The sequence below is a fragment of the Orbicella franksi genome, chromosome 8 (genome assembly GCF_964199315.1).
Source record: "Orbicella franksi chromosome 8, jaOrbFran1.1, whole genome shotgun sequence".
NCBI lineage: Eukaryota > Metazoa > Cnidaria > Anthozoa > Scleractinia > Merulinidae > Orbicella > Orbicella franksi.
Window position 1 is genome coordinate 21,068,105 of NC_138152.1, and position 24,327 is coordinate 21,092,431.

The window sequence follows — 24,327 nt, forward strand, 5'->3', positions numbered from 1 at the left end:
AGAAAAATTCTGAGTCCCCGACAGGAATTGAACCCATGACCTCCCGAACACCGGGCGGGCGCTCTATCCACTGAGCGACGAGAACTCATGTTCGTACGTGGACATTCGTTTGCACGTCTGGTTTCTATCAAATCCTGGCTCAAATGCTGGAAGCGTGCTGGAAGTCTGCTTGGAACTTGAGAAATGATCGCAAAACACCAAAATACTAGGCAAAATACTGCTTTCATCGAGTGTGTAGGACATTTACGATATTCTGTATAAAACCTCTTGGAGAAACTATAGTTTTTGCGGCCGTGAAAAAGATGAAGTGATCGTGAATCTACGAACGCGGACTGGACTAGAAAACTGAGTATTTCTATATAGGTAATCGAATGAGGCCGAGTAAAATTAGGATTAATATCACGCCTGTTTTCAATTTCAGCAACTTGTGAAAAGACAAGTTATATTAATTGTTAATTTTACGTGGACCCATCGCTATTACTTGTTAATGGAATAGAGGGAAAAATTACTGAATTTCTGAATGCGCTCCCGACTAACAAACGCCCGACTGAGCCAAATGAAATTTTCTTTTCGCACAAAGATAACAGGACATTGACAACCAGACTTTCAACTTTGAAAACATAAAGTTAGTGCATTTTAAAACAAAGTTAAAACTTTCAAAACGCTTTCAGATCGCAAAGAATCTAATTCTTCGATAAAGACACGCTTGTATCCTCGCCTTAGATCGCTTATGCTCTCCTGAACGGCATCATTCTCGGCTTCAAGGTGACGCTGCAGTGACAGCAGTGACTGCAGGGACTTTGCCGGGTAATTAAAGCTGACTTAAAACAACTCTTAAGGGAACAGGACCAGTGCTGTCAATGGCTCGTGAAATGATCTGCCGCTCTCGTTTTTTTCCTGAGTCATAATCGTCAGCCCGTTTGGCAGGTGCGTGACCTGTAATATCCTATATTTCATACTTTGGGATACCACAACTTTTCAGCTTCTTCACCATGGTTTTTCCTGCACTACGGTTGGTCAAATTCTTCTCGGGACACAGATCCTTCAGCGGTGAGTTTTCTTTCATGTTTTTCATGATTGTGTTTAAGACGTTCTTTCCCATTGGGATTTTCTTGTACCAAACCCTTGAAACTGCATGGCTTGACAATGACAGTGAGGTGAAACGGACCGCTTTTCCTCACGTTGTTTGGTCTCTTCTCCAGGTATAGGTTAAACAAGATGACGGGGCACCTTTCCTTATTCCCTCTGGCAAACATTTTGGAGGTAACTAGTCTGGTTTTCACGCTAAGTCCTCCCTGTGTCCTCTTAGTTGGACCTTCGGCAAAAGTTAGAAATTCGTGTCCGTCGTCGTCGCGTTGTAGAGTGAAATATTCAACTTTCATTTGGTTTTGTTCTTGTCGCCCTCGTAGGCCAAAGTGCTGAGTGTGCAGCCACCACATGGTGTTAAGTAGAGCTCGTGGAGTGCTCGCTCCAAGCTGACTGTTCTGCCAAAGGACTTCTTTCTCTTCTTTTGTCAAACTTCTGGATCGGTTTGGTCGCTTTCCTTTGCCCTGCTCTCGCAGTTTCCTGACCTTCCCTTCGAGGGCTTTTCTGGAGTTAAGAAACTCCCTGTCTCGGATGATAGACTTTCGATATGCTTTTGATTCTAGATATCTCTTCAAAGATACCCGCATTACTTTCAGGCAATCAGGCTGGTAGTCATCCCCGTTGTCTTTTCGTAACTCGGCATAAAACTGCGGCAGTGTTTGCTCGAGTACATCGCTCTCGTACTCTTCTAAATTTGCTTGGAAGTCTTCATTCGCCCACTTTTTAAAAACGTTCTTCCAGTATTCCGTGCTTTTCTTTGTGGTTTCATTTTCCCTCGTCTCTTTTAATTCTTTGATAGATTCCTCGACCGTCAACTACCTCAAAACGAGACGCCATTGTTTCAAGAATTCAACAATTTCTAGATAGCATAAGCTGTTGCTAGGCAATCTGAGGACCAATCGTGAGCGAGTAATTTCGCCCTCTTCACCAGCAAAACTAAGAAAAAATACCCTCTTCATTGACCAATCATCATTCAGTAATTTTGCCTTCTATGTTATTAACTTTGAAAGCGTTGAGGTTCACGTTGACGTACGTGACAACGCAAAAGTTCGCTTTGTACTTCTCACCCCAAGGAAGCCTGTTCAGTACGTATGTTATTAGCTTTTTATTGTACAATGACCCGGGGCAATCGCATTGAATCGTAATCGTTTTGAACGTGTTTGAAACCAAAAATTTTGCCATATCTATTTTGTTTAAAGGCCTAACTTGAGCAATTAACTGTATACAACCCTTGCGAGGATCAAGTTATAATGTCTTCTTCCAATATCACCCTATTGTCAAGCATATAGTTTTAATTTCAAGTAAATGACGACAATTTTAAAATTCACAGACATGTTTTGGCAGAAGCATCTGTCTTCATTGGTGTGTTGCAATATGTGCGTAGAGCTTAGAACATCTGCACATCCGGTGAGAAAATCCTTCTCTCAATCATCAATCTAAACTTTTTATCGTAATTCTCACGCTTTCCTTTATTGTAATATTTTATGCTCTTCTTCCCGCTATTGTACTCATTAACATTTTACAGCATTTATATTCCATGCACTATGCTCTATGCACCTTATTGTCAAGCAAATAGTCTCAGAGAATATAGAATTTGGTCAAATCGGGTGTGGTTTCTTCGGGAGGAATCAACAGCTACATGGAATGCAAGAAACTTTATACTCGCAGTCAAAGACAAATTATTAGCGAAGATATCGTAAAGCTGGAAAACGTAATTCTGTTTAGTGAATCTAAAAGTCAAATGATAGTAGAACGTAGAAGATACCATGGGTAATATCGAAGAAGATAACATCTGTGACAAGAAGAAAAATATTCTGTTTTACTGGTCCACAATTTGTAAACTGACCAGTTATTTTAAAATTCCGAATGCCCCTGTCAACAAACAAAATATAAATTCCTAGTGTTAAACAAGTCCATTGTAGAAATCACATTGGTAAATATAGAGGATATTGCATGGCCTCACGCGGAATACAAATTTTGTCATGTCGTGCTGAGGTATCTCTCGAGAATGAATTCAGCGAAGACGAAATTCTTATTCCCAGACGCCAGATAATGCTCTGTTTATTATATATGAATATTGATGAAACATCCAAATTTAATGAAATAGACGTCTCAGGTTTTTATTCATTTTAAAAGCACCGAAAACAGTGGCCAGATCAACTGAGTTAGGGATTTAGATCTAAATGAAAACCAGTGAAACGAAAATAAAGATAAAGAACGTTTGCTTCTTGAGAAAATCTCAGATGTCGAAAGAGAAATTATAGATGACCGTAACAATGACAACATCAACATCCTTACACGTAAAAGCTTAAAAATAGTATCTTCACGGCACGCGACAAGAAATTAAATTTTAGGAACAATAAAAGCCCCAATGTTTCATCAATATCGATGTGGCAAAATTATAGTTCATGTTCCTAGCCTGTAGCCTACGTTTATCAAAAATGGCAACAGCTGTGAATGGCTTTACTTTTCTGTACGATGATTAATTCACTGCTTCTTTTGCTTATCGTTTGACATGACCAGTTGCTAGCAGCAGAGAGAGGACTTTCAGGTGAATTACTTAACTTTTTTTGGTTTTCGTTTAACCTTTTAGTTACCACAAATTGGTATTTGAAAAGCGATAAGAAATTGTACCTTCTTGCAGTAGAAATAAGTTCCTTTCGGTTAATATGTGGTGGGTGTTCAACGTCCTGTTCATAAAAATTGTTTGCCACAAATTTTAATTACGGCTTAAAGAATGGAACACGCTGCAACGTGTATCTTAAATAACTTAAAAAGTAAAGTTCTAGCAAGAAACATTTCAGAGATCGTTAAAAGTTCAAAATTGCTGTTCGTTGATTCCTCTTACTTCAACTGAAAGAGGGACATTAAAGTGTTGTCAACTGACTGCTGTTTGGACAAAGATAATCATCAGTATGGTGTGGATAAAACTTCTTGGCAGACAAGGACATTCTCTGAACTAAAATCGAAATGTGCTCAGATATGTGTGGAGAATTAGGATTGTTAGCTTGGGGCCAAGAAAAGGTACATTAAAAAAAAACATTCAGAGCATCCTTTATTGCTTTGCACTGAAAGGAATATATTTTAGAGACTTCTAAACTGTCATTATAGTTCCAAAAACAAACAATTCTACTTCTAGTTAAATGCAAACGGTATCAATAAACAGTTTTTTTTTCATAGTCTTCCGAGAATATATTAACACTAGTAATAGTTATCACTAGAGCTGCCCCCGCTTTCTTCCATTTCTACTGATTGAAAACAATTGAACATTATTATATGAACTAAAACTTCTATATCTTTTTTTTTGTAAACTTTACCACTCATAACGTTCCTATGACTTAGGCATCTTATCATGGTTATTATCCAAACATTCAACTAAGTAAACTAGACCAACACTTTCTATTTCACTCGTTCCATTCCAGGCAGCCGTGAGTTTTCATCAGTCTAAACTTTTTATTGTAATTCTCACGCTTTCCTTTATTGTAATATTTTATACTCTTCTTCCCGCTATCATACTCAGTAACATTTTCCAGTATTTATATTCCATGCACTATGCTCTATGCACCTTATTGTCAAGCAAATAGTCTCAGAGAATGTAGAAATTGGTGAAATCGGGTGTGGTTTCTTTGGGAGGAATTAACAGCTACATGGAATGCAAGAAACTCTATACTCGCAGTTAAAGACAGAATTATTAGCGAAGATATCGTAAAGCTGGAAAACGTAATTCTGTTTAGTGAATTTAAAAGTCAAATGATAGTAGAACGTAAAAGATACCATCGGTAATATCGAAGAAGATCACATATGCGACAAGAAGAAAACTATTGTTTTACTGGTCCACAATTTGTAAACTGACCAGTTATTTTAAAATACCGAATGCCCCTGTCAACAAACAAAATATAAATTCCTAGTGTTAAACAAGTCCATTGTAGAAATCACATTGGTAAAATATAGAGGATATTGCATGGCCTCACAGGGAACACAAATTTTGCCATGTCCTGCTGAGGTATCTCTCGATAATGAATTCAGCGAAGACGAAATTCTTATTCCCAGACGCCAGATAATGCTCTGTTTATTATATATGAATATTGATGAAACATCCAAATTTAATGAAATAGACGTCTCAGGTTTTTATTCATTTTAAAAGCACCGAAAACAGTGGCCAGATCAACTGAGTTAGGGATTTAGATCTAAATGAAAACCAGTGAAACGAAAATAAAGATAAAGAACGTTTGCTTCTTGAGAAAATCTCAGATGTCGAAAGAGAAATTATAGATGACCGTAACAATGACAACATCAACATCCTTACACGTAAAAGCTTAAAAATAGTATCTTCACGGCACGCGACAAGAAATTAAATTTTAGGAACAATAAAAGCCCCAATGTTTCATCAATATCGATGTGGCAAAATTATAGTTCATGTTCCTAGCCTGTAGCCTACGTTTATCAAAAATGGCAACAGCTGTGAATGGCTTTACTTTTCTGTACGATGATTAATTCACTGCTTCTTTTGCTTATCGTTTGACATGACCAGTTGCTAGCAGCAGAGAGAGGACTTTCAGGTGAATTACTTAACTTTTTTTGGTTTTCGTTTAACCTTTTAGTTACCACAAATTGGTATTTGAAAAGCGATAAGAAATTGTACCTTCTTGCAGTAGAAATAAGTTCCTTTCGGTTAATATGTGGTGGGTGTTCAACGTCCTGTTCATAAAAATTGTTTGCCACAAATTTTAATTACGGCTTAAAGAATGGAACACGCTGCAACGTGTATCTTAAATAACTTAAAAAGTAAAGTTCTAGCAAGAAACATTTCAGAGATCGTTAAAAGTTCAAAATTGCTGTTCGTTGATTCCTCTTACTTCAACTGAAAGAGGGACATTAAAGTGTTGTCAACTGACTGCTGTTTGGACAAAGATAATCATCAGTACGGTGTGGATAAAACTTCTTGACAGACAAGGACATTCTCTGAACTAAAATCGAAATGTGCTCAGATATGTGTGGAGAATTAGGATTGTCAGCTTGGGGCCAAGAAAAGGTACATTAAAAAAAAAACATTCAGAGCATCCTTTATTGCTTTGCACTGAAAGGAATATATTTTAGAGACTTCTAAACTGTCATTATAGTTCCCAAAACAAGCAATTCTACTTCTAATTAAATGCAAACGGTATCAATAAACGTGTTTTTTATAGTCTCCGGAAAATATATTAACACTAGTAATAGTTATCACTGAAGCTGCCCCCGCTTTCTTTTATATCTACTGATTTTTCTACTGATTGAAAACAATTGGACATTATTGTAAAACTTCTATATCTTTTTTACTAAACTTTATTACTTACAATGTTCCTATGACTTGGGCATCTTATCATGGTTATCTAAACATTCAACTAAGTAAACTAAAGCAACACTATCTATTTCACTCATATTCCATTCCAGACAGCCGTGAGTTTTCCTCTCGAAGATCACACAAAGTGCTGTCTGAAAAAGAGTTTCCTTTATCGGAACTAATAATCCTGTTACAAAAATTTCACTCAGCAGAAGTTAAGAAAACATGGTTAAAAAATTATAGAGAAACAAACTGCTGTTTCAATTTGATGATGAAACAAACCATTTTTATTTTTATTGTTATAAGAGCAAACGTATCTCGAAAGCAGAACAGCAGTTGAGAAAATCATCTGGAACTGGTTGTCACGATTTTTTTTCTGAGACGGGTAGGAGGAGGAAGCACCCGGCAAAGAAAAGGCCTTTCTCTGCAATTCCCCCTTCCCCTACCCTCTTGCTAAGAAAGGCCTGATACTCAGGTATCAAGTATCGCGTTACTGTCACCTCTAATCTATAAATGCAAATTAGAGTCAAGTTCTTTGTCCTCAACGAAAACGCTGCAAAACATTTACATTTACTTTTGGATTCCTGCCAAGTCATCTAGCCGTGACATGAGCTCTACGTCACGTAAGATTACTCAACAATAATGAGCGATCTCAATAAACGGCATGCCAAAATACTGGCGATCGGAAGTATCTTTGTCACAATTGAACACGAGCGAAGCGACACTCGCCTCGAATATCGAGATTTACCGGTACTTCAGAATTACTTACGATACCTTCTGAGTTGTTTTTATCGCAAAATCCATCTTCAGGATCTTTGAAATCGTTTTCAATTTGTTCTATATCAGGATCTCCGACATTTCGAAGAGAATTTACTTTATTGCGGTATGTTTATTCGAGCCCCAGCAAACTTTCGGCAATCCTTTGCGTACTTTTGGGCAATCCTTTGCGAGCCGTGTTCTGAAAAATCGAGATTTTTTTCTGCATCGGCGAAATTTTCGCGCCTTATACGCGGGGACCTCTAGGGTGCCTCCTCGGGTTTTGGCTGTCTGGGCCAAAACCCTGCGGGGGCAAAAATTAAAATTTATTCTTCCATGCCACTATGTTGGCAAGCAAACAATTGATAAGAGTAACGAAATTATTCAAGATGAAGCAGCCAATTTGTATCTTCAGATGAAGAATAGCTCGCAGTTTCAATAATCGCAGATCTGAAATCCTCGCATAATAAGAGTTAAGGTTATATATCGTATGAGAATGATCGCAAAGATCTTGTGGTCGCTAAGATCACTGAAACAGAATAATTCTCTAATAATAATATTACTTTATATTATTATTAAAATAATATTATTGTCTCAATAATAAAATAATAACGTAAACATTAATACATTCTAAATAATATAATAACAATTTTATTATTTTAACCTGCGTGGCTACACGATCTTAGAGACGGAAACACTTTTCATTTCTCTGAGTTTTAATATATTAGAATACGAGTGTATGTGAAAAAAAAAAAAAAAAAAAAAAAGGAAAAAACGGTGTCACTGTTTTCCAACCAAACTTTTATGGCTTCAAAACCTATCTTCAAGACTCTTTTTGGAGTTATTTAAGCGACGTAATAAAAATAGTGTCTCTCGGTTTATTCACTATTGTGATGCAAAAAGTATTATTTGAATTGTTCTTGGGATTTACTCGAGATCAAACATACAGAATGTTTTTATTCTTGTATATTCTATATGCCATATATCATAGTTTGGGACATTGCTATTAGTTTTTTGCATCATATTTGGTTCGCGTAAAATACAGCTTTCTGATTTTCATTTTTTTTTGTTTATCGTTTCCATGGAAATATTGACTGCCTTAAGTAATGCGTTGTGCGAAACTTTAGTCCATTTCCAAATGCTAGGTGTAGATCTTTTTTTACTAGTGTCATTTCGATCTTGGACTGGGTTTTAAGTGAGTTCCATTCTAAAAGGCATGCATTCAATATGCATTAAATAAATTATGTTCTAATACAACAACATATCTGAAAAGTTTTAGAGTCATTACGGACATGGAAATGTCTCCCAGGAAAAGTGTGTGGACTGCTGTCCTTGTGCTAAGTAAGTGTTTGTGTTTTCATTATTTGTTTTACTCTATTTAAAGGCACTGAGTTGAATTTAAGCTTGAAATGAAGAGGGAAGGCTATGGCGGTCACCATACATGTTTCAATTTTGTTCGCAGAGCCCGAATTCTCCTTACCAGTGGTCGGGAACACGTCTAGCGGTCACTAGTCAAGGGGAACGCGGGCCCTGGGGACATTTTTCAGTTTCCTTGCATTTGGCTGGTGCGCCTGCAATTTGATTTGACCAATCAGGATTCAACAGAGGGAAAAACTGTACTGTCCTTACGCCAAGTGCTTGTTAACAGGAAAGACATTGCAGTCGGGCAACTTTTCTCAATAAAAACGGCGCTAGATATTTGTGAAAAGGGATTTTTAATTCAAAAAAGCTAATCAGATTTTAAACGTGAAAAATATGAAACATTTTGTGCTTTTAATTTGACGCCAAAATGAGTCGTTTGTGTTCGGCCACTCACTCTTCGACGTCTGTCGCCAGGTGGGATAAGAACTGTGTCGTTTTGAACAAAATATATTGTTGCTCGCCAAACTAAACCCAGAATTCTCGATTTAAGCAATAGATCAGAGGCCAAAGCGAGCATGACATTGTTTTTTTTTTTTTTTTAACTGCGAAGAAAGAGACTATTGTGTTGTTTCAATAGGACAACTCAGTTTTCACTGCCGCTCATGCTGCGGGCGCAACCCCCGTATGTGAGGGTTTTTTAAGCAAACGAATTCCCTTTGCGCATGGCATTTAACTCAAGAAAGATGTGTCTCTTTTTTTGGCAGCTGCAATTTTTGTAAAGACGTCTCCTCAACATACTCGTCAGGGAAGCCTTGACCGTAAGTTTCAAAGTAAAACAAAATAAGATAGAATTAAAAGAAAAAAATAGGAAATATATATTTTTTTATGTTTATTTGGTAAGTAACAATTATTCCACGAGCACGCGTTGGATATTAGATGATCGATAGCCAACGGGACGCGTAGCGCCGAGTTGGCTATCGATCATCTGATATCCAACAAACGCGAGTGGAATATTCGTTTATTGAAAATGCCCCCAGTAGAAAACTAAGATAAAATAAAAATTAAAACGCCCCCAAAAACTACGCGCGCACTTACCATATTTGTAGAGCATGGTATAATGGCTCATATACTATGATGGCTAAGCCAATGAAAACTCTCCAATTGCTTTATCCAATGATCCTTTTTTTAATGATCATGTATACCTGTAGGCTTTTGTCGATTTTGCTAGCATAATTCGGGCACAATTTTCCAAAAATTTAGAGCAGTGCTAGCAGCATAATATGCCAGTTTTACGGGCAGAAATGACAAAAGCCTATATACCTGTGTCCTATGCATACAAGAATCCAACGTGAAAAAAAAAAAAAAAAAAAAAAAATAGAAAATAAAAAAATAATGAAAAAAAAAAAAATAATAATAATAAAAAAGAAACAAATATGTAGATACCAAAGTTAATATAACTTACAATAAGGGTTCCCTTTTTCAATGTCTGGGATAATCTGTTAACATTGTAATAGTCATCCATCATTATAGGAAAGTCACGTGTAAAGAGTTACAACCCTGCCCATAACTCCTGGGACACTTCTTTCTTCTTTTAATAACATTCCCTCTACCTTCACAATGTTTTGCCTGGCAAGAAAAGATAGATGCCTCCTATTAACTACTAACACTGCTTTCGATCTTGTTACACTGTTTGGAAGAAGGCGGTCTCTGTTTCGTAGCAAATGTATAGAGTATACGTTACCGTTGTTAAAATAGGTGTACCAAAGAGTTACCTTTTATAACTAAGAGATCATGAAGAGTAACAGAATTAATCTCCCATATAGACTTCACTTCAAAGGTAGTCCCGCTCAAACTATTTCTAGATCACTCCAGTGGTTTTGGAAATCCAAAGAGAGTCTAGAAATTGCAAATCCTGCAACGCTGATGTTATCACAATTTAAGTCGCGCTCCACATATTTCCATACTCCACACCAACTGAGTGTCATCGCTAAAAATAGCTTGATAGGGATTACTTGGGAATATGGCTTTTAAGGGGGATTAATTCTTTACCTTTCACCCTTTTCCAGGGGGCAACACTTGCCCCCCTGGCGTACATTTTTTTGTAAAATTGGCAGGTTTGGGGTCCCATCATGATTTTTGCAATAGATTCTTATGAAAGCTCTCATACTGTGGAACCGCGCCTTACGATTACCTCGTTATTACGCCCGCTTATGTTTGTCGCGGCGAAACGCTTATATATTATCTTATATGAAACCTGCGTTAATGTGGCCACCCCATTCATACGGCCAACGGCCACATTCTGAAATCCGAACCTGTCTAATCCTTTATAATTTCACCCCGTTGATATGGCCACTCGAACCAGGTAGTCCCATTGTTAATATTGTATGTACTGATTGAAGGTTCATTTTTTAAATTATATCGCATTCCAGACGCTTACTAAAGAACATTTGTTTAGAAGTTCAATCGTGATATATCTGTTAAGACGTCGCTCAATTTATACCAGTAGTGAAATAGGACATATTCGTTTTCTCGATATTGGACTGCAACAAGCTTGCAATGGAGGCTCATGTGGGGGAATATCATTCAAAGAGAGAAGTGTCATTTGCATTTGAAAAGACTTCCTGCATTAGCCTCAGTTGCAAGCTAGTTCCAGTCCAAAACTGAGAATACGAATATGGTCTATTTAATCCTACCCCGTTTATACGGCTACCTCGTTAATACGGCCTTTGGAGAGCGTATTAACGGAGTTCCACTGTATTGACTAAATTTAGCAAGGGTTATCACCGTGTTTGTACAATTTTCCCGCTTTAAGCCGCACACTCCTTCTGTCCACCGCATAAGCTGATCAGATATTACATATTATTACACATTGAACTGACGATTGGCCGAAAAGCGTACAGTGTATTTTCGAAATCAGCGCCTGTGACGTCATCTAGCTGCAGATAATAAATAATCATATGAAGTATATATGAAATAATTCATATTTGAACTGCGGTAGTAGATGAAAGTGAAGTATGATCATCGCAGTAAATTTTCCAATTTAAGCAACTGGAAAGAAGAAGCCTGAAAAAAATCAGGGCTTCAACGGGACTCGAACCCGTGACCTCCGCGATACCGGTGCGATGTTCTACCAACTGAGCTATGAAGCCACACATTGGGAGCGAGGTCAATTAATTGGGTTCATATCTTCCCGTGAGTGAAATGATGTGAAGTATATATGAAATAATTCATATTTGAACTGCGGTAGTAGAAAGTGAAGTATGATCATCGCAGTAAATTTTCCAATTTAAGCAACTGGAAAGAAGAAGCCTGGAAAAAAAAAAAAGAAAAAAAAAACAGGGCTTCAACGGGACTCGAACCCATGACCTCCGCGATACCGGTGCGATGTTCTACCAACTGAGCTATGAAGCCACACATTGGGAGCGAGGTCAATTAATTGGGTTCATATCTTCCCGTGAGTGAAATGATGTGAAGTATATATGAAATATATCAAATATGAATTATTTCATATATACTTCACATCATTTCACTCACGGGAAGATATGAACCCAATTAATTGACCTCGCTCCCAATGTGTGGCTTCATAGCTCAGTTGGTAGAGCATCGCACCGGTATCGCGGAGGTCGCAGGTTCGAGTCCCGTTGAAGCCCTGATTTTTTTCAGGCTTCTTCTTTCCAGTTGCTTAAATTGGAAAATTTACTGCGATGATCATACTTCACTTCCTTTTAATAAATAATCATATCAAGCTAGGACACTCAAGGTCGCTGGTAGTCATGTGATGTATGACCGCGGTGCATGATTTCTAAGGATAATCATGCCAAGTTCGCGCGGTTTGTGCTGCTTGCCGTCAGTGAAGAAGCAAAAACATGATTTTTTTTCGTTCAATGTATAATAAAACAATTATTAGATTCGATTTTTGTAATATCCAGAATAATGAAGGTCTTGGTAAGGGTTATCAGTGTCAGCCTTCGGCTTCGGCTGATAACCCCTACCTCGACCTTGATTATTCTGGATATCACAAAAACCTCATCTAATGATTGTTTATTTTGTGCTCGAGAAATGTGCTAATTAAGAGGTCTTGAAGAGAACTTTTATGAGAATTTGCAGACACATCAGTCAGTAGATTCAGGAAACAGCATCATTATTTTTCTATTTAAGACGAACACTGATCACTTTTTCTTGCTGTTTGAATTTTTCAACAGCTTGCCCAGATCAATGCAAATGTGGCTTTGATCCCTGGTTCGATGGTCTAACGGTCTCTTGTGAAGGGAAAAATCTGACGTCTATTCCACTGCAATTTCCGGTAAATACTACAACCCTGTAAGTATATCCCTCGTTAGTCTATATTGCTGCCGTAGTGAGTGAGCCTGAAGCGAACGAACGAGGCAGCAAATCTAACCGATAAAATTACTATATATAGGGAAGATCAATCATTTTTCGTGCAAAAGGCAAGGAATTGTGGTTCTGCTCAAATGGAAGAATTAAGATGCGCTGTTTTCCGTGTGCTCTCTTCGATCGATAAAAGCAAGGATGTTAGCCATTGGGAACAACAGGAGTATTAGTCCATAATATCCAACACAACACTGTTATGGAGTCTCAGCCAAAACTAATAGAAGTCATGAGGAAAATTACAGAAACGAAGAAGTTAGTAGGTCAAAGGCGCCCGTCGTGATCTAGAACCAAGTGAGTTTTCAAAATTTTATCGGCAGCTTGACCTAAGTATTAAAGCTTTCATAACCAGATGTGTAGAAATAAATCAGTTGTAATCACTCGTGAAAAAGGTTCAACGTTATATTGTGCTATTGATAATGTTTAACTATGTAAATTGCCACAACGGCAAACAAAGCTTTGACTTTTAACAAGGCATCTGTTTTATAGTTTGCAGTAGAGTTCCATCTCATTAGGTGTTATTTGCGTTTTGTTGAAGTAAATATTATTAAAAAAAAAAAAAAAAAATCACAGATTTTACCGGTACCCTTGTATCTTTTACCTGCACAACTTTATTCAAAATTTTGGAAATCACCCGGGGCAAGAATGTACTTCATTCCAATCCTTCGCAAAATAGACATCTTTAGCTTCACGGTCACGTGAACTACATTGGTTGAACACAACATCCAAGATGGCGGCCAGTGCGGAGTGTTCTTTTGTAGTGTGGACAAAATCGTGGCAAAATCTCGCAAAAGTGTCCTGGATCACAATAGCAAACCATTCAAAAGGATGTGGTAAAGGAGAAATTGGAGAAAAAGGTTTCAAATTCTTCACGAAAAACTACATTCACAATGTTTTCGTGAAAGAGGAAGACGGTCGAGCTGGAACCCGTGGAGTGAGAGGCCGCTGTTACCGTAGCCAGAAGAAGAGCGAAGCTCCTCACAGAGTAAAATTGAAGATAGCTGACAGAGAAGGGAGAGGAAATGTGGAAAAAGCAGAATATTCATGCAAAGCGGAGTGAATATAACTGTTAAATAACGCTGCAGTTACAATAGTATTATCACGCAGGCGTATATGAAGGTCAAATTCCACAGGTCGAGATTCTATGCAACTTCTACATCGATAGACAACTATTAAGTCAAAACGTTTTTCGTCGATTCAAATCAATAGTTATCAGGGCTTTTTGAACCTGCTGTACAATTCGTTTTAATAAGAATAATAATGAAAAGGACGGACGAGGTGAAATTTTCAACTATATTTTCTCCAGATTTTGAAAGTTCCAATTATACTTTTGTTACATTCAATGGTTAGTGTATACCAATGCCTTTCAACATTGAATTAAAATTGTAACATTTCAGTCATATTTCCATCTCTGACCCATGTCTTTGTAAAAAATGTATTGTGTTGTTGAGGTATGCTGTAACATGATAACACAACTCAATTGCAAGGTTGGAGGCCACTGTAACCATGTTTTTGCCTTGTTGTACTTACTAAATCACTGCTGTCTGCTGGGAATCATGGAAATCCCAGCAGGTCAGACTTGTACCAGTGTTCCACAACAGTAGCATAAACCAAGAGGTGCAAATATTGACCCAGAACCAGTAATGAAATCACTTTTGTCAAAGCTTCATCTGATCAAGGTCACAAACGAAAACTGGCTCCTGTAACTGGTAGAATTTATGATGAACGGGTTAAACATCTCAGGTTAAATGGGTGGAAGCAGCAAGATGTGATGGAAATGTGTCAATGTCTTTCCACAGGAAAAAATTCCCCTTTTTCTAACCTACTGAGTGATCAGGAATGTTCATCAGCAACCCATACTGTTTTTGGCAATGTCCCCTGGGTTCAACTTTAGGCTATCAATTGACTGATTTAAAGGAAACCAACACAACCTTTGCTTTTTATAAACCAAACAATTGTGTAACACTTCTACGGGATCAGCAACCACAAGGAGTGTTGGTTTTTCCAAAGATCCAAGTTTCTAGTGCATGCCGCCAACCCACGTAGGGGCCAAACCACCCCCCTAATGTTTCATGAAGGCTATATTTGCTTGGTTTATATATTCTGAACTAAGTTTGGCAGATGAGCTTTCTTTGTTCTCCAGTTTATTTTAATTTGGAAGTTGTGACAAAATGCCAGATTATCACGTCATAACTGATGACGTCACCAGAACGTGCTATATTTTTTTGTAAAATCTGATGTAAAGATTATGTCATTGGAAAGGCCTTGAGTCGAGGAGTAAAATGCCGAAAACCGTTTTTTGCTATGATGATGATTTTTTGAGATATGGTATATTAAATATCTTTTTTGCTCCCCCCCCCCCCCGAATTTGCTTAACCGTACTGTCCTTCTTGAGTCAGTCTCTCTGGTTTATTTTTTTCACTTTTTTTCTAGGAAGGCTAATAATCTATAAAAATAGAAAGCTTGATGTTGTCAAAAATCGTATGGTTTTAGAAATTTGATTTTCATCTTTGTTAGGATGGTATTAACAGTAAAAAACGGGTGACGTCAGAGGTTATGACGTAACAAAACTAATTTTAACACAATAACACTAGAGAGATAGTTTTTTATTCCTTTTTTTCTTGTTTATTTTTGCTTTAGTCATCTGGCACATCACATGTGCAAAATAGCTGCATTTGCTGGAACAAAATTACGGCTCCAATTTGGGGATTTTTCTCAAGGGGGGGACCCCATATTTTGCAGAGTTATTTTTCATATTTAAAAATGCCATATTTCATTAAATATTTGTGATATTGACAAAACTTTTTCAGGTTTCAACTCCCCTTGATGTGCTCTTTCGAACACATTGTAAAAAATATGCATGTTAAAAACTTCAAAAGTGGCAAAAAACATGACGTCATCAGTGTGACGTCACAACTTTGACTTTTATTGACATTTTTCAGGTAAATATAATTGGCAGTAGGTCTCCTGCTCATCCGCCAAGTTTGGTGTAGAGAGAGTCAATACTTTTTAGGTAATGCGAAATAATGTGAAATACCCAAGAACTGACGAAACATTTGGGGGGTGGTTTGGCCCCTACGTGCCATTTTTTCCCCAGTAACTTTTCATGTACAACGTCAGAACCAAATGTGCAAAACATTAGCATAAACATTGAACGAGCTTGGGACATCCAGATCAACACTGTTAGCCAAGCTCAGGACCCCACGTAGTTTGAAGAACGTAAACTTCGACTTACACCTTCAAATTTTGGGAAAGTACTTCATAGAAAACAGGAGCCTACAGAGCCATTTCTTAAAAGTATTTTTGAAACAAAGGATCTTTCGAATGTATCAGGAATTCGTCATGGCAAACAAAATGAAAAAGTAGTTCGATCTCACTATGCGAGGAAAATTCAGAAGCACCTGAATAAGAACTTTACAGTATATGACAATGGCCTTGTGGTAATCCCCTACCACCCCTACCTGGGTACCACTACTGATGGTAGGGTGTTTGACCCAACATCCGTCCGTCCCTTTAGATTATTGGAAATGCAGAGTCCATACACTTGGAGGAATCACTCCATGGACGCAGATGTGAGGACGTAAATTTCCCCTGCAGTATGGTTGATGGAGTCCCAAAGCTAAGAACTGATGACAAACAGGGTTATTATGTACAAATCCATGGTCAACTTGCCCTTAGTGACTTACCTAGGTGTGATTTTGTAATATATCTATCAGGATCACGCAGTCTTTCTGTAGAGCGTATTAGCTTTGATTCTACCTACTGGAACAATGCACTTTTGCAAAAATTAACCACATTCTATTTTAAGCATTGCATTCCATTCTTGAGCAAAGAAAACGCAACATCTGTTAATTCATGTGAAGTGTCACTCTGCCACGCCTACAGTGTAACTGTCAATACCGCATCAAAATTAATGCATCAATGGAGGCTCCTTTGAATGGATTAGGAAGGAAAAGAATTGTCTTAGTTATTGTTACAAATGAGTGCTTTAGTTAACTTTCCTTGGATATGCACATAAGGACAAACATAAGTTAGATTACAGGCTCTCATTGATCAATATAATAAGCAGTTTTTTTCAATCTGTATCTCAGGTTTTTGTCATGATTTGTTTTGAAGTAGATCTTGATTTCTTTTACTGTTGCAAAAGTTAGTATTTGCCCTACTCAGCTAAAATAGGATCCATAAAGTTTGAGAGTAGACAGCACACAGTCCAGAGTTGATTTATTGTTCCCAATGAACCGATTGGGAGTCTACTGTTGAAAAACAGAAAACGCCTAACTTTTCAAATGGCCCTTTGCACATGAATTCTATGTGTAGCTGTTGTCTGTGTTCTGTGTTCTTATGACTTTCATCGAATTGTGGCTTTTCTTTTAAAAATGAAGGAGTGTTAAGTTGTAGTCCGATTTTCTGTAAATCTCCTGCTATGTCAAATCCCTTATCAGCCATTGTGCTGTCACCTTAAAAGATTTCTGATACTTCCTTCTTCCTTGAGTGTAAATCGAGAAAACCACTCCTATAAACTATCTGTTTGTCGGATATGGACCCCGTATACAACTGTGAAATGAACATGAAGCCTCCCATGGAATCAACTCCAACCCAGGAATTCAATGTATTCGTAGATTTGTAGTTTGAATAACTTTGAGACTGAATAACAAGGGAGGACGGACAATGAATTTTCAACTCATAATAATGTTATTTGGATAATCTTCCTTGAACTTTTTGGGCGTGTGTTCAAGGATGACGTTCCTATGAGGCCACATTTTTTAGGGTGCCAAGTTGAATAAACAGCAGATTTCACCATGAAATAAATGTGTTTGACATTGTCGCTTGTGCAACATTAAATCTTATTCCTAAGTCAAGATTGGTCAGGCCTAAACGAAGTTTCATCATAACTAGCAAAAACCCGTCTTCCAAAGATAAAACATGATCTCTTGACGAACCAGCATCAGTTTTTAGTGCCGAGCTCCCATCAACATCATCATCATCATCATCATCATAATCACTTTGTGTTTCTTGATCAGAGTCGAATAACAACGAAGTATCAATTTCGTGCTCTTTGCTTGCCTTCGTGTTCCAGTAAGTAATGTTTTCGTTTTCGGCGTCCTCCTGGGAGGAAAAAGTCAAGTACCCTTCGGAACTTTTCATAGCTGGAAAACCCATTTAAATGGCTGAAATATTTTTTCTTTGCCTCTAGTGCGCGCCAGATCTTTCAAAACACTCATTGAGAATGTTCATAAAGGTATCTCAGTGTAAGATTGAGATACTTTTTTTGACTAAATGAAATGACCACGAAATGAACGGTCCACTTCAGGCGGTGTTAGTTTTATTATTATTATTATTACTATTATTATTATTACTATCATTATTATTGTTATTATTATTACTATTATTATTATTATTGTTATCATTATTTCTTAAATTTCTATTTTTAGTTTACTTATGTGTTTAATTATTCTTTCAATTCACTTTTGAATTTTATTTTATTTCTAATTTTTCTTTTATTTCCTTTTTTTTTTTGTTATTTTATTTTATTTTTTACTTTTTTACACTCCGCACCCCGCACTCCGCATTTTCGGAGCGTCCATTAAAGATCTCGAACCGGAAGTCATTCAGCCGTGACCTAAAACCTTCTGGAATGTTCTATTCTTCACGTAATACTCTAATTTAGAAACCTTGCAACAAGTTTCTGGAAACTCCAGGTGTACTTGTATAAGAGCACGAGTTTCGTCCGTGAGAGAGCAATGAAACTGTAATGATGCTGCAATCCGGGAAGTTAAATAAACCAGTTTGTAACTGTTACCAACGATCCTTGGTTCTGTATGGGAACATAAGCGTACGGGCAACTTTTTGCCAGGGGGGAAGGGGGGGGAGGGTGGTGAGCCATTTGCCCAAGAAATTTCCCCAAGTCGTCCTAATAGTTACGAAACTGAGTCGAAAAGAAACGAGGGTCACTAACGGTGCCCTAACATAGACCTGCATATGAAGTGAAAATATTCTTACATTTGATTCTGTCATATGAGCTCATTGAACAAGTTAAAAGAAATAGCAGTCTCTGCCATTTCGACGGCTGAAAATATCAATGATACAATCCATGTCATTGTTGACTACAGAGTTGGCATATGCCCTTTCAATGTTAATAAGTGCGATGTTACTGACACGTTTTTCCCCTTTGGTGCTGCGGAGGTAAGTTTTTAATCTACGCAACGCACTGAATGATCGTTCTGCAGAACACGGATGTAACAGATATCACTGCGAGGATATGAACCACGTTAGAAAGTTCACGAAACATATAAAATAGATCATTCTCGTGCATTGTCTCCACCATTTTCTGCGTACATTTTCTGCTCGGCTTCCAGAATCTCGCCGTCGATTTTGTAAAGTTCAGCAACGCGGGAGAAGCTTTCTTTATCAGGTTTTTCACTGTGACAGATATTTCCCAAAGCACAGAGTATTGCCTGGTCATTTCCGCTAAACCTGAACTCAAGCTGGGTAAGCACCTTGTCAATGGACGCATAATAAGTGTTAATACGGTGGTGCGATTCCGGTGTCAGCTGCGTTTGTCTTTGCGCATGTTCACCTACAAGGGCTTGAGGGCGGTGCGATGGCGTTTGTCTGGGTGCCCTGGCTTCTCGTAATTCAAACTGAGAATTGGCCAGCCACCTCTTCATTTTCAGACCCATTGCTGATACTATCTTCCATACGCTGTTGAAACTTTCTCCGCCCCGACACTGGCGCAAGGTCTGAATAATGGTGATGTCGGCATTTCTACGAGCGGAGATGACGTCGACCGTCCTCCCCTGAAGATATCGGCACAGACTATTCGTATCGCTCAGGATTACTTTTAGCTCACACACTCCGAAAAAAAAGTCCAAGTCATAAATTGCGGTCAAGAAGGCTCTGCTCTCAGAGCAGGTTTTTTGATCTTCTTGTGAAGACTGTCTGGGCAGGGCTTTTACAATGCGTTCCCTTTGCCCAAATTTGTCTTGTTGCCCATTGTTTATTTTTTGAGGGAGGGGGGTGGCGGCCCGTACGCTTATGTATGGGAATAACCCTGCTCCACATTGACACTCCTTATACCCTCCTTCCCTTTCAATAGGTCACGTTCGATATATCAATATTCTAGCGTGGCTTCGAGGCCTTCAGGACAGACTTCTATATTTGGTGGTGTTTTCTTTGTATCCAAGTCTCTTTTGAGAATTAAGGGACAAAATAAACTTTAAAAAATTGCAATTTGACCCGAAAGCCTCGGAGCCGTGTTGAATATTGATATATCGAACGTGGCCTATTGGCAGCATTTTGTATCATTCAGGTAAACTAGTTTAGCAAATAATAATGAGCCCAAAATATTTCAGTACGAGAGTATTCGGCAACATTATTTTGTATTGTTTCGTCTACGATAAAGAAAAATGGTAAAAAGTACGAGGCCTCCTACCTCTCTCTTTTATGGTTCTGGCATTGCTGACATATATATATATATGACGTCACTGAGGAGTGATTTCACATCACGATGGACACGTGATTATTAATAAAGTAAACAAGTTTTTCTGCTTTACACGCCATATGAGTTTCATCACTATAGAATGAATTATTTTAGAGATACACAGAGACCTAAAAAAGCCTGGCCTAAATATAGTCAACTTTGACCGTGATATATATATATATATATATATATAGATATATATATATATATATATATATATATATATATATATATATATATTTTTTTTTTTTTTTTTTTTTTTTTTGTAGGGAGTTAAATAACAATCAGTTGAAGAACTTGTCGGAAAGAAGTTTTAGCCGCACCCCCATGATAAAATATCTGTAAGTGATACTGCACTGCTAACTAATCAAAGCTAACAAGCAGTACTGACTCCCTGGGCTAGAGGCACGGGCAGCAGTGACCCCCTTAGCTAGCGGGCAGAAGTGACTCCCTGGACTAGCGAGCAGTAGTGACTCCCGGGTTAGCGGACAACTGTGACTCCCTGGGCTAGCGGGCAGCATTGACTCCCTGGGCTAGAGAGCAGCAGTGACTCCAGGGTTAATGGGCAACTGTGACTCCCTGGGCTAGCGGGCAGCATTGACTCCCTGGGCTAGAGAGCAGCAGTGACTCCCGGGTTAGCAGACAACTGTGACTCCCTGGACTAGCGGGCAGCACTGACTCCCTGGGCTAGAGAGCAGCAGTGACTCCCGGGTTAGCGGGAAGCTGTGACTCCCTGAGGTAGCGGGCAGCATTGACTCCCAAGACTAGCGGGCAACAATGTACTTCCTAAGCTAGTGGGCAACAATGTACTCCCTGGGCCAGCGAGCAGCATTGAATCCCTGTGTTAGCGAAAAGCAGTGACTCCCTAGGCTATAGCGAGCAACAATGACTCCATCAGCTAGCGAGCAGCAATGACTTCCTTCCAATGGCTACTAAAATGCAGCGAGGATTTTTCTTAAGTGCGCAAAGACAAGATCGCTGAGAAATAATTTCTCTGATCTCTTCCGCTCTTCTATAAGGAGGATTGGAACCCTGACGTGCTGAAGCCGCTCCTAAAGCAAGCATCATAGTTAAACAAAATTAAAGAATCGCTAATACACAAACCACTCGATCTAAAACCCGTTACCCAAACCCACGTTCGTGAAATACCAGCTGCATTTTTAGCTTGGGATAGCCACGGAGGGGTGGCTTATGGGTAACGTTGTAGATACTGGATATATCAAACCGCACAACGTAGTTTTGGCTCTGTCAATTCCAAACCCGCTCAAACCACCTCCCGGGCATTTGACAGTTTGCTTTTAGAAGGTGGCAAATGCCTCACTGTGGAGCAGCTGGAGAATACGAAATCCCTATGGTGGGGCTGTGAGAAAAGTGCAAATGTCTTACCTATGGGATAGTTACAAAATTATATTTAATAGCGAAATTACCCTGTACTCGCAAGCTCTGACTAAACGTGGAAAAACAACAACAACAACAACAACATTTTATATTTGTTAAATACTTTTAAAATTTCATTATGACTGTTATTCACGTACTCAGCTTTTTGGTATAAAGCGTATATATTGAAGATGATTTAAACATGGTAAAAAGCAGTGCACACCAGTCTGCGCAAAGACAAAGGCAAAATAGCGTAGGCTGTATGCAATGAATGATAAAATATAGTTAGCTCGAGGTATTTTTGTTTCGTGGAGTATGAGTCTAAGGCCCCGTTTCAAACGTCGAAATTTACATGTGCCAAACCTAATAGCCCCCATTGAGTACATGACGAGGTCGACGTCTGAATCAATTAAGTTCGACACATGTTATTTGGGTCGACCCGAAAATTAAGTTCGACATGGCCAATCGGTCAGTTCGACTTCGGTGTGACTCCGATTCGGACGTCCAACTTTTCGTGTACCGAACCTAACGCATGCATTAAAAATACATTAAATAAATTAATTTTACCCAGAGTTCTGCACGTTTCCCATTTTTCTCATGCGCAGACAGCCTGTTTTGATCTTTTGGAACAAAATAGCGGGAAGAGCGGGACGATATATGTTCCTCTTACTTCGAGAGCACGAAATATACTTCTGCATGCGGTGTTCCGTATTTGAAAACGATGAAACTGTAGCGGGTTGGAAAGCAGGCAGTTCGGTGGCGTATTGACTGCGAGTCATGTTTTTGAGGGAAAATGACAAAATAAATTAATCTTGAAGAAACCGACGACAGGAACGAACTGGACGAGGAATTGTTCCATTCAAGCGATAACATTAGGCGAACCAAATTCAAAAATCGTCTTGGATTGTTTAATGCTTATTGCAGCTGGAGTCGCCTTCTTCGACTTGTTCTAGCCTCCTTTATCACACTTGGAAGAAAAGCAAGCTCTTCATTTCCACAATTTGTCTTTTTCTTTTGGTCGACCCAAATTGGTCTTAGGTTCGGCACATGTAAAGTTCGACGTTTGAACCGGGGCTAAGAGCGAAAAACCGAACTTGCTCGAGCTGTTAACGGTTGCCGCTCAGTATTGTAGACCAGAGTTTGAAGACTCCCATTGACAAAACAGGGCAAATGGTTTTGTAGAAAAATACAAAGTGAAAGTTCTGTGCAGCCCCGCAAATGATCCCGGCCAGCAAATGATTCCTGTTCCGCAAATGATCCCCAAATGTACCGCAAATGATTCCAGGACCGGAAATGATACCCAGATTGTACCATGAATGATCCCGAACCGGAATTTGAGGACTCAGGAATTTGAACAGTTGATTTAAAATTAACGCAATCGCTTTTTTTTTTATTACTGTGCAACTCAGAAAACCGTGAACATTTGGATTTGATTCCAAAAGGTTAATTTGGTACTGAACCAATCACAATAAATTTCAAGATACGCGAGGAAACCTCAAAACCACAACCAATAGACCAAGTTTGATCAATCAATATTCTAACATCGATCCCAGGCTTTCGGGTCAAAATTGCATATCTTTTAGGCTTTTTTTTTTCTTTTAATTCCCAAAAGAGACTTGGATACAAAGAAAACACCACCAAATAGAGATGTTTGTTGTGAAAGCCTGGGAGCCATTTTAGAATATTAATATATTGAACGTGGCCTATTACTTCTGGTGTTTGCGGTTTAGTTTTCTCACGCTTAACTGGCTTTTTTCTTGCTACACAATAATCATCGTTAAATATTTCTGGTATTCATGGGTTTCTGAGTTTCACAGTAATAATACAATATTTTGATAGAACAGTTACTATATGAAAAGAAAGAAGACGTGCAGTATGAACGATTTGAATGCAAATTTTACAGCTTTAAAAATGATATCCAACGTCACGAAATCCTGTGTTTGAAGTTTGTAGTTTAGCTAGTAGATCATTCCCTGAATGACTTTACTGCGTCCGAGACTGAGATGTATCGTTTTCCTCCTAACATTTTATTATTATCACAACATCACTTACATCACTTTCACTACAAAACGTAAGGTTAAAAAAAGTTGCACTTAATTCCTAATATATCCAGTCTTGCTTTGAGGCTTACCGTATATTAAATTATTACCATTTACGGTAAGGAGAGGAGAGGCTTCCATAGCGAAAGAAATTTTGCCTTTTGGCCTTTAGAATATAACATCGATCTTTGCACAATTAACTTGTCTTTAACAAATTCAAGAAAATGAACAAAGCTTGATAGAGACTGGGACTGGACGCCAAATGGAGTAGTCGTGCTTTTTTGTCGCTCCGACGCTGCTTTGCCGTTGCATCATATCAGTTCCATAAAATTAGTTAAATAAGCCTCAAACTAGTTAGAGGACCTTTGCTTTTCCTTTTCGTCATGCCTACCGAAAAGCGAGCAAGACAAGAGAGAAGCTTAAGTAGTGAAGATGAAAGAACGCCACAACATGAACACGTGGCCGACGCCATCTTGGAAAGCATACACGAAAAGTTAAAGAAGCTGGACGTGCTGGAA

General features: G+C 38.4%; 2 protein-coding genes across 2 annotated transcripts; one reads left to right on the forward strand and one right to left on the reverse strand.

Annotated features, from left to right (window-relative positions):
• Nucleotides 1-1,007: 1,007 nt before the first annotated feature.
• LOC145494235 (uncharacterized protein KIAA1958-like) lies at nucleotides 1,008-6,449 on the reverse strand. The gene is made up of 3 exons (XM_081473687.1): nucleotides 6,420-6,449; nucleotides 5,692-5,784; nucleotides 1,008-1,901 (listed from the first exon to the last, which is right to left on the reverse strand). Exons 1-3 carry the CDS (start codon nucleotides 6,447-6,449, stop codon nucleotides 1,008-1,010), a joined length of 1,017 nt encoding a protein of 338 aa, XP_081329813.1.
• Nucleotides 5,605-21,814, forward strand: LOC145495322 (insulin-like growth factor-binding protein complex acid labile subunit). Its single transcript, XM_081474916.1, has 5 exons — nucleotides 5,605-5,645; nucleotides 8,442-8,503; nucleotides 9,289-9,342; nucleotides 12,727-12,844; nucleotides 20,663-21,814. The coding sequence occupies exons 2-5, from the start codon at nucleotides 8,455-8,457 to the stop codon at nucleotides 20,736-20,738; spliced, it is 297 nt and encodes a 98-aa protein (XP_081331042.1). The 5' UTR covers nucleotides 5,605-5,645; nucleotides 8,442-8,454; the 3' UTR covers nucleotides 20,739-21,814.
• The last annotated feature ends 2,513 nt before the right edge of the window (nucleotides 21,815-24,327 follow it).

Coding starts and splice junctions, on each gene's coding strand:
- LOC145494235 (XM_081473687.1), bottom strand. CDS start 6,449: ATGATAAGATGCCCAAGTCATAGGAACATT. Junction 5,785..6,419: donor GCCCAAGTCATAGGAACATT/GTAAGTAATAAA, acceptor TTTTATGAACAG/GACGTTGAACACCCACCACA. Junction 1,902..5,691: donor TTTTCAAATACCAATTTGTG/GTAACTAAAAGG, acceptor GTTTTGAGGTAG/TTGACGGTCGAGGAATCTAT.
- LOC145495322 (XM_081474916.1), top strand. CDS start 8,455: ATGGAAATGTCTCCCAGGAAAAGTGTGTGGACTGCTGTCCTTGTGCTA. Junction 8,504..9,288: donor GACTGCTGTCCTTGTGCTAA/GTAAGTGTTTGT, acceptor TTTTTTTGGCAG/CTGCAATTTTTGTAAAGACG. Junction 9,343..12,726: donor TCGTCAGGGAAGCCTTGACC/GTAAGTTTCAAA, acceptor ATTTTTCAACAG/CTTGCCCAGATCAATGCAAA.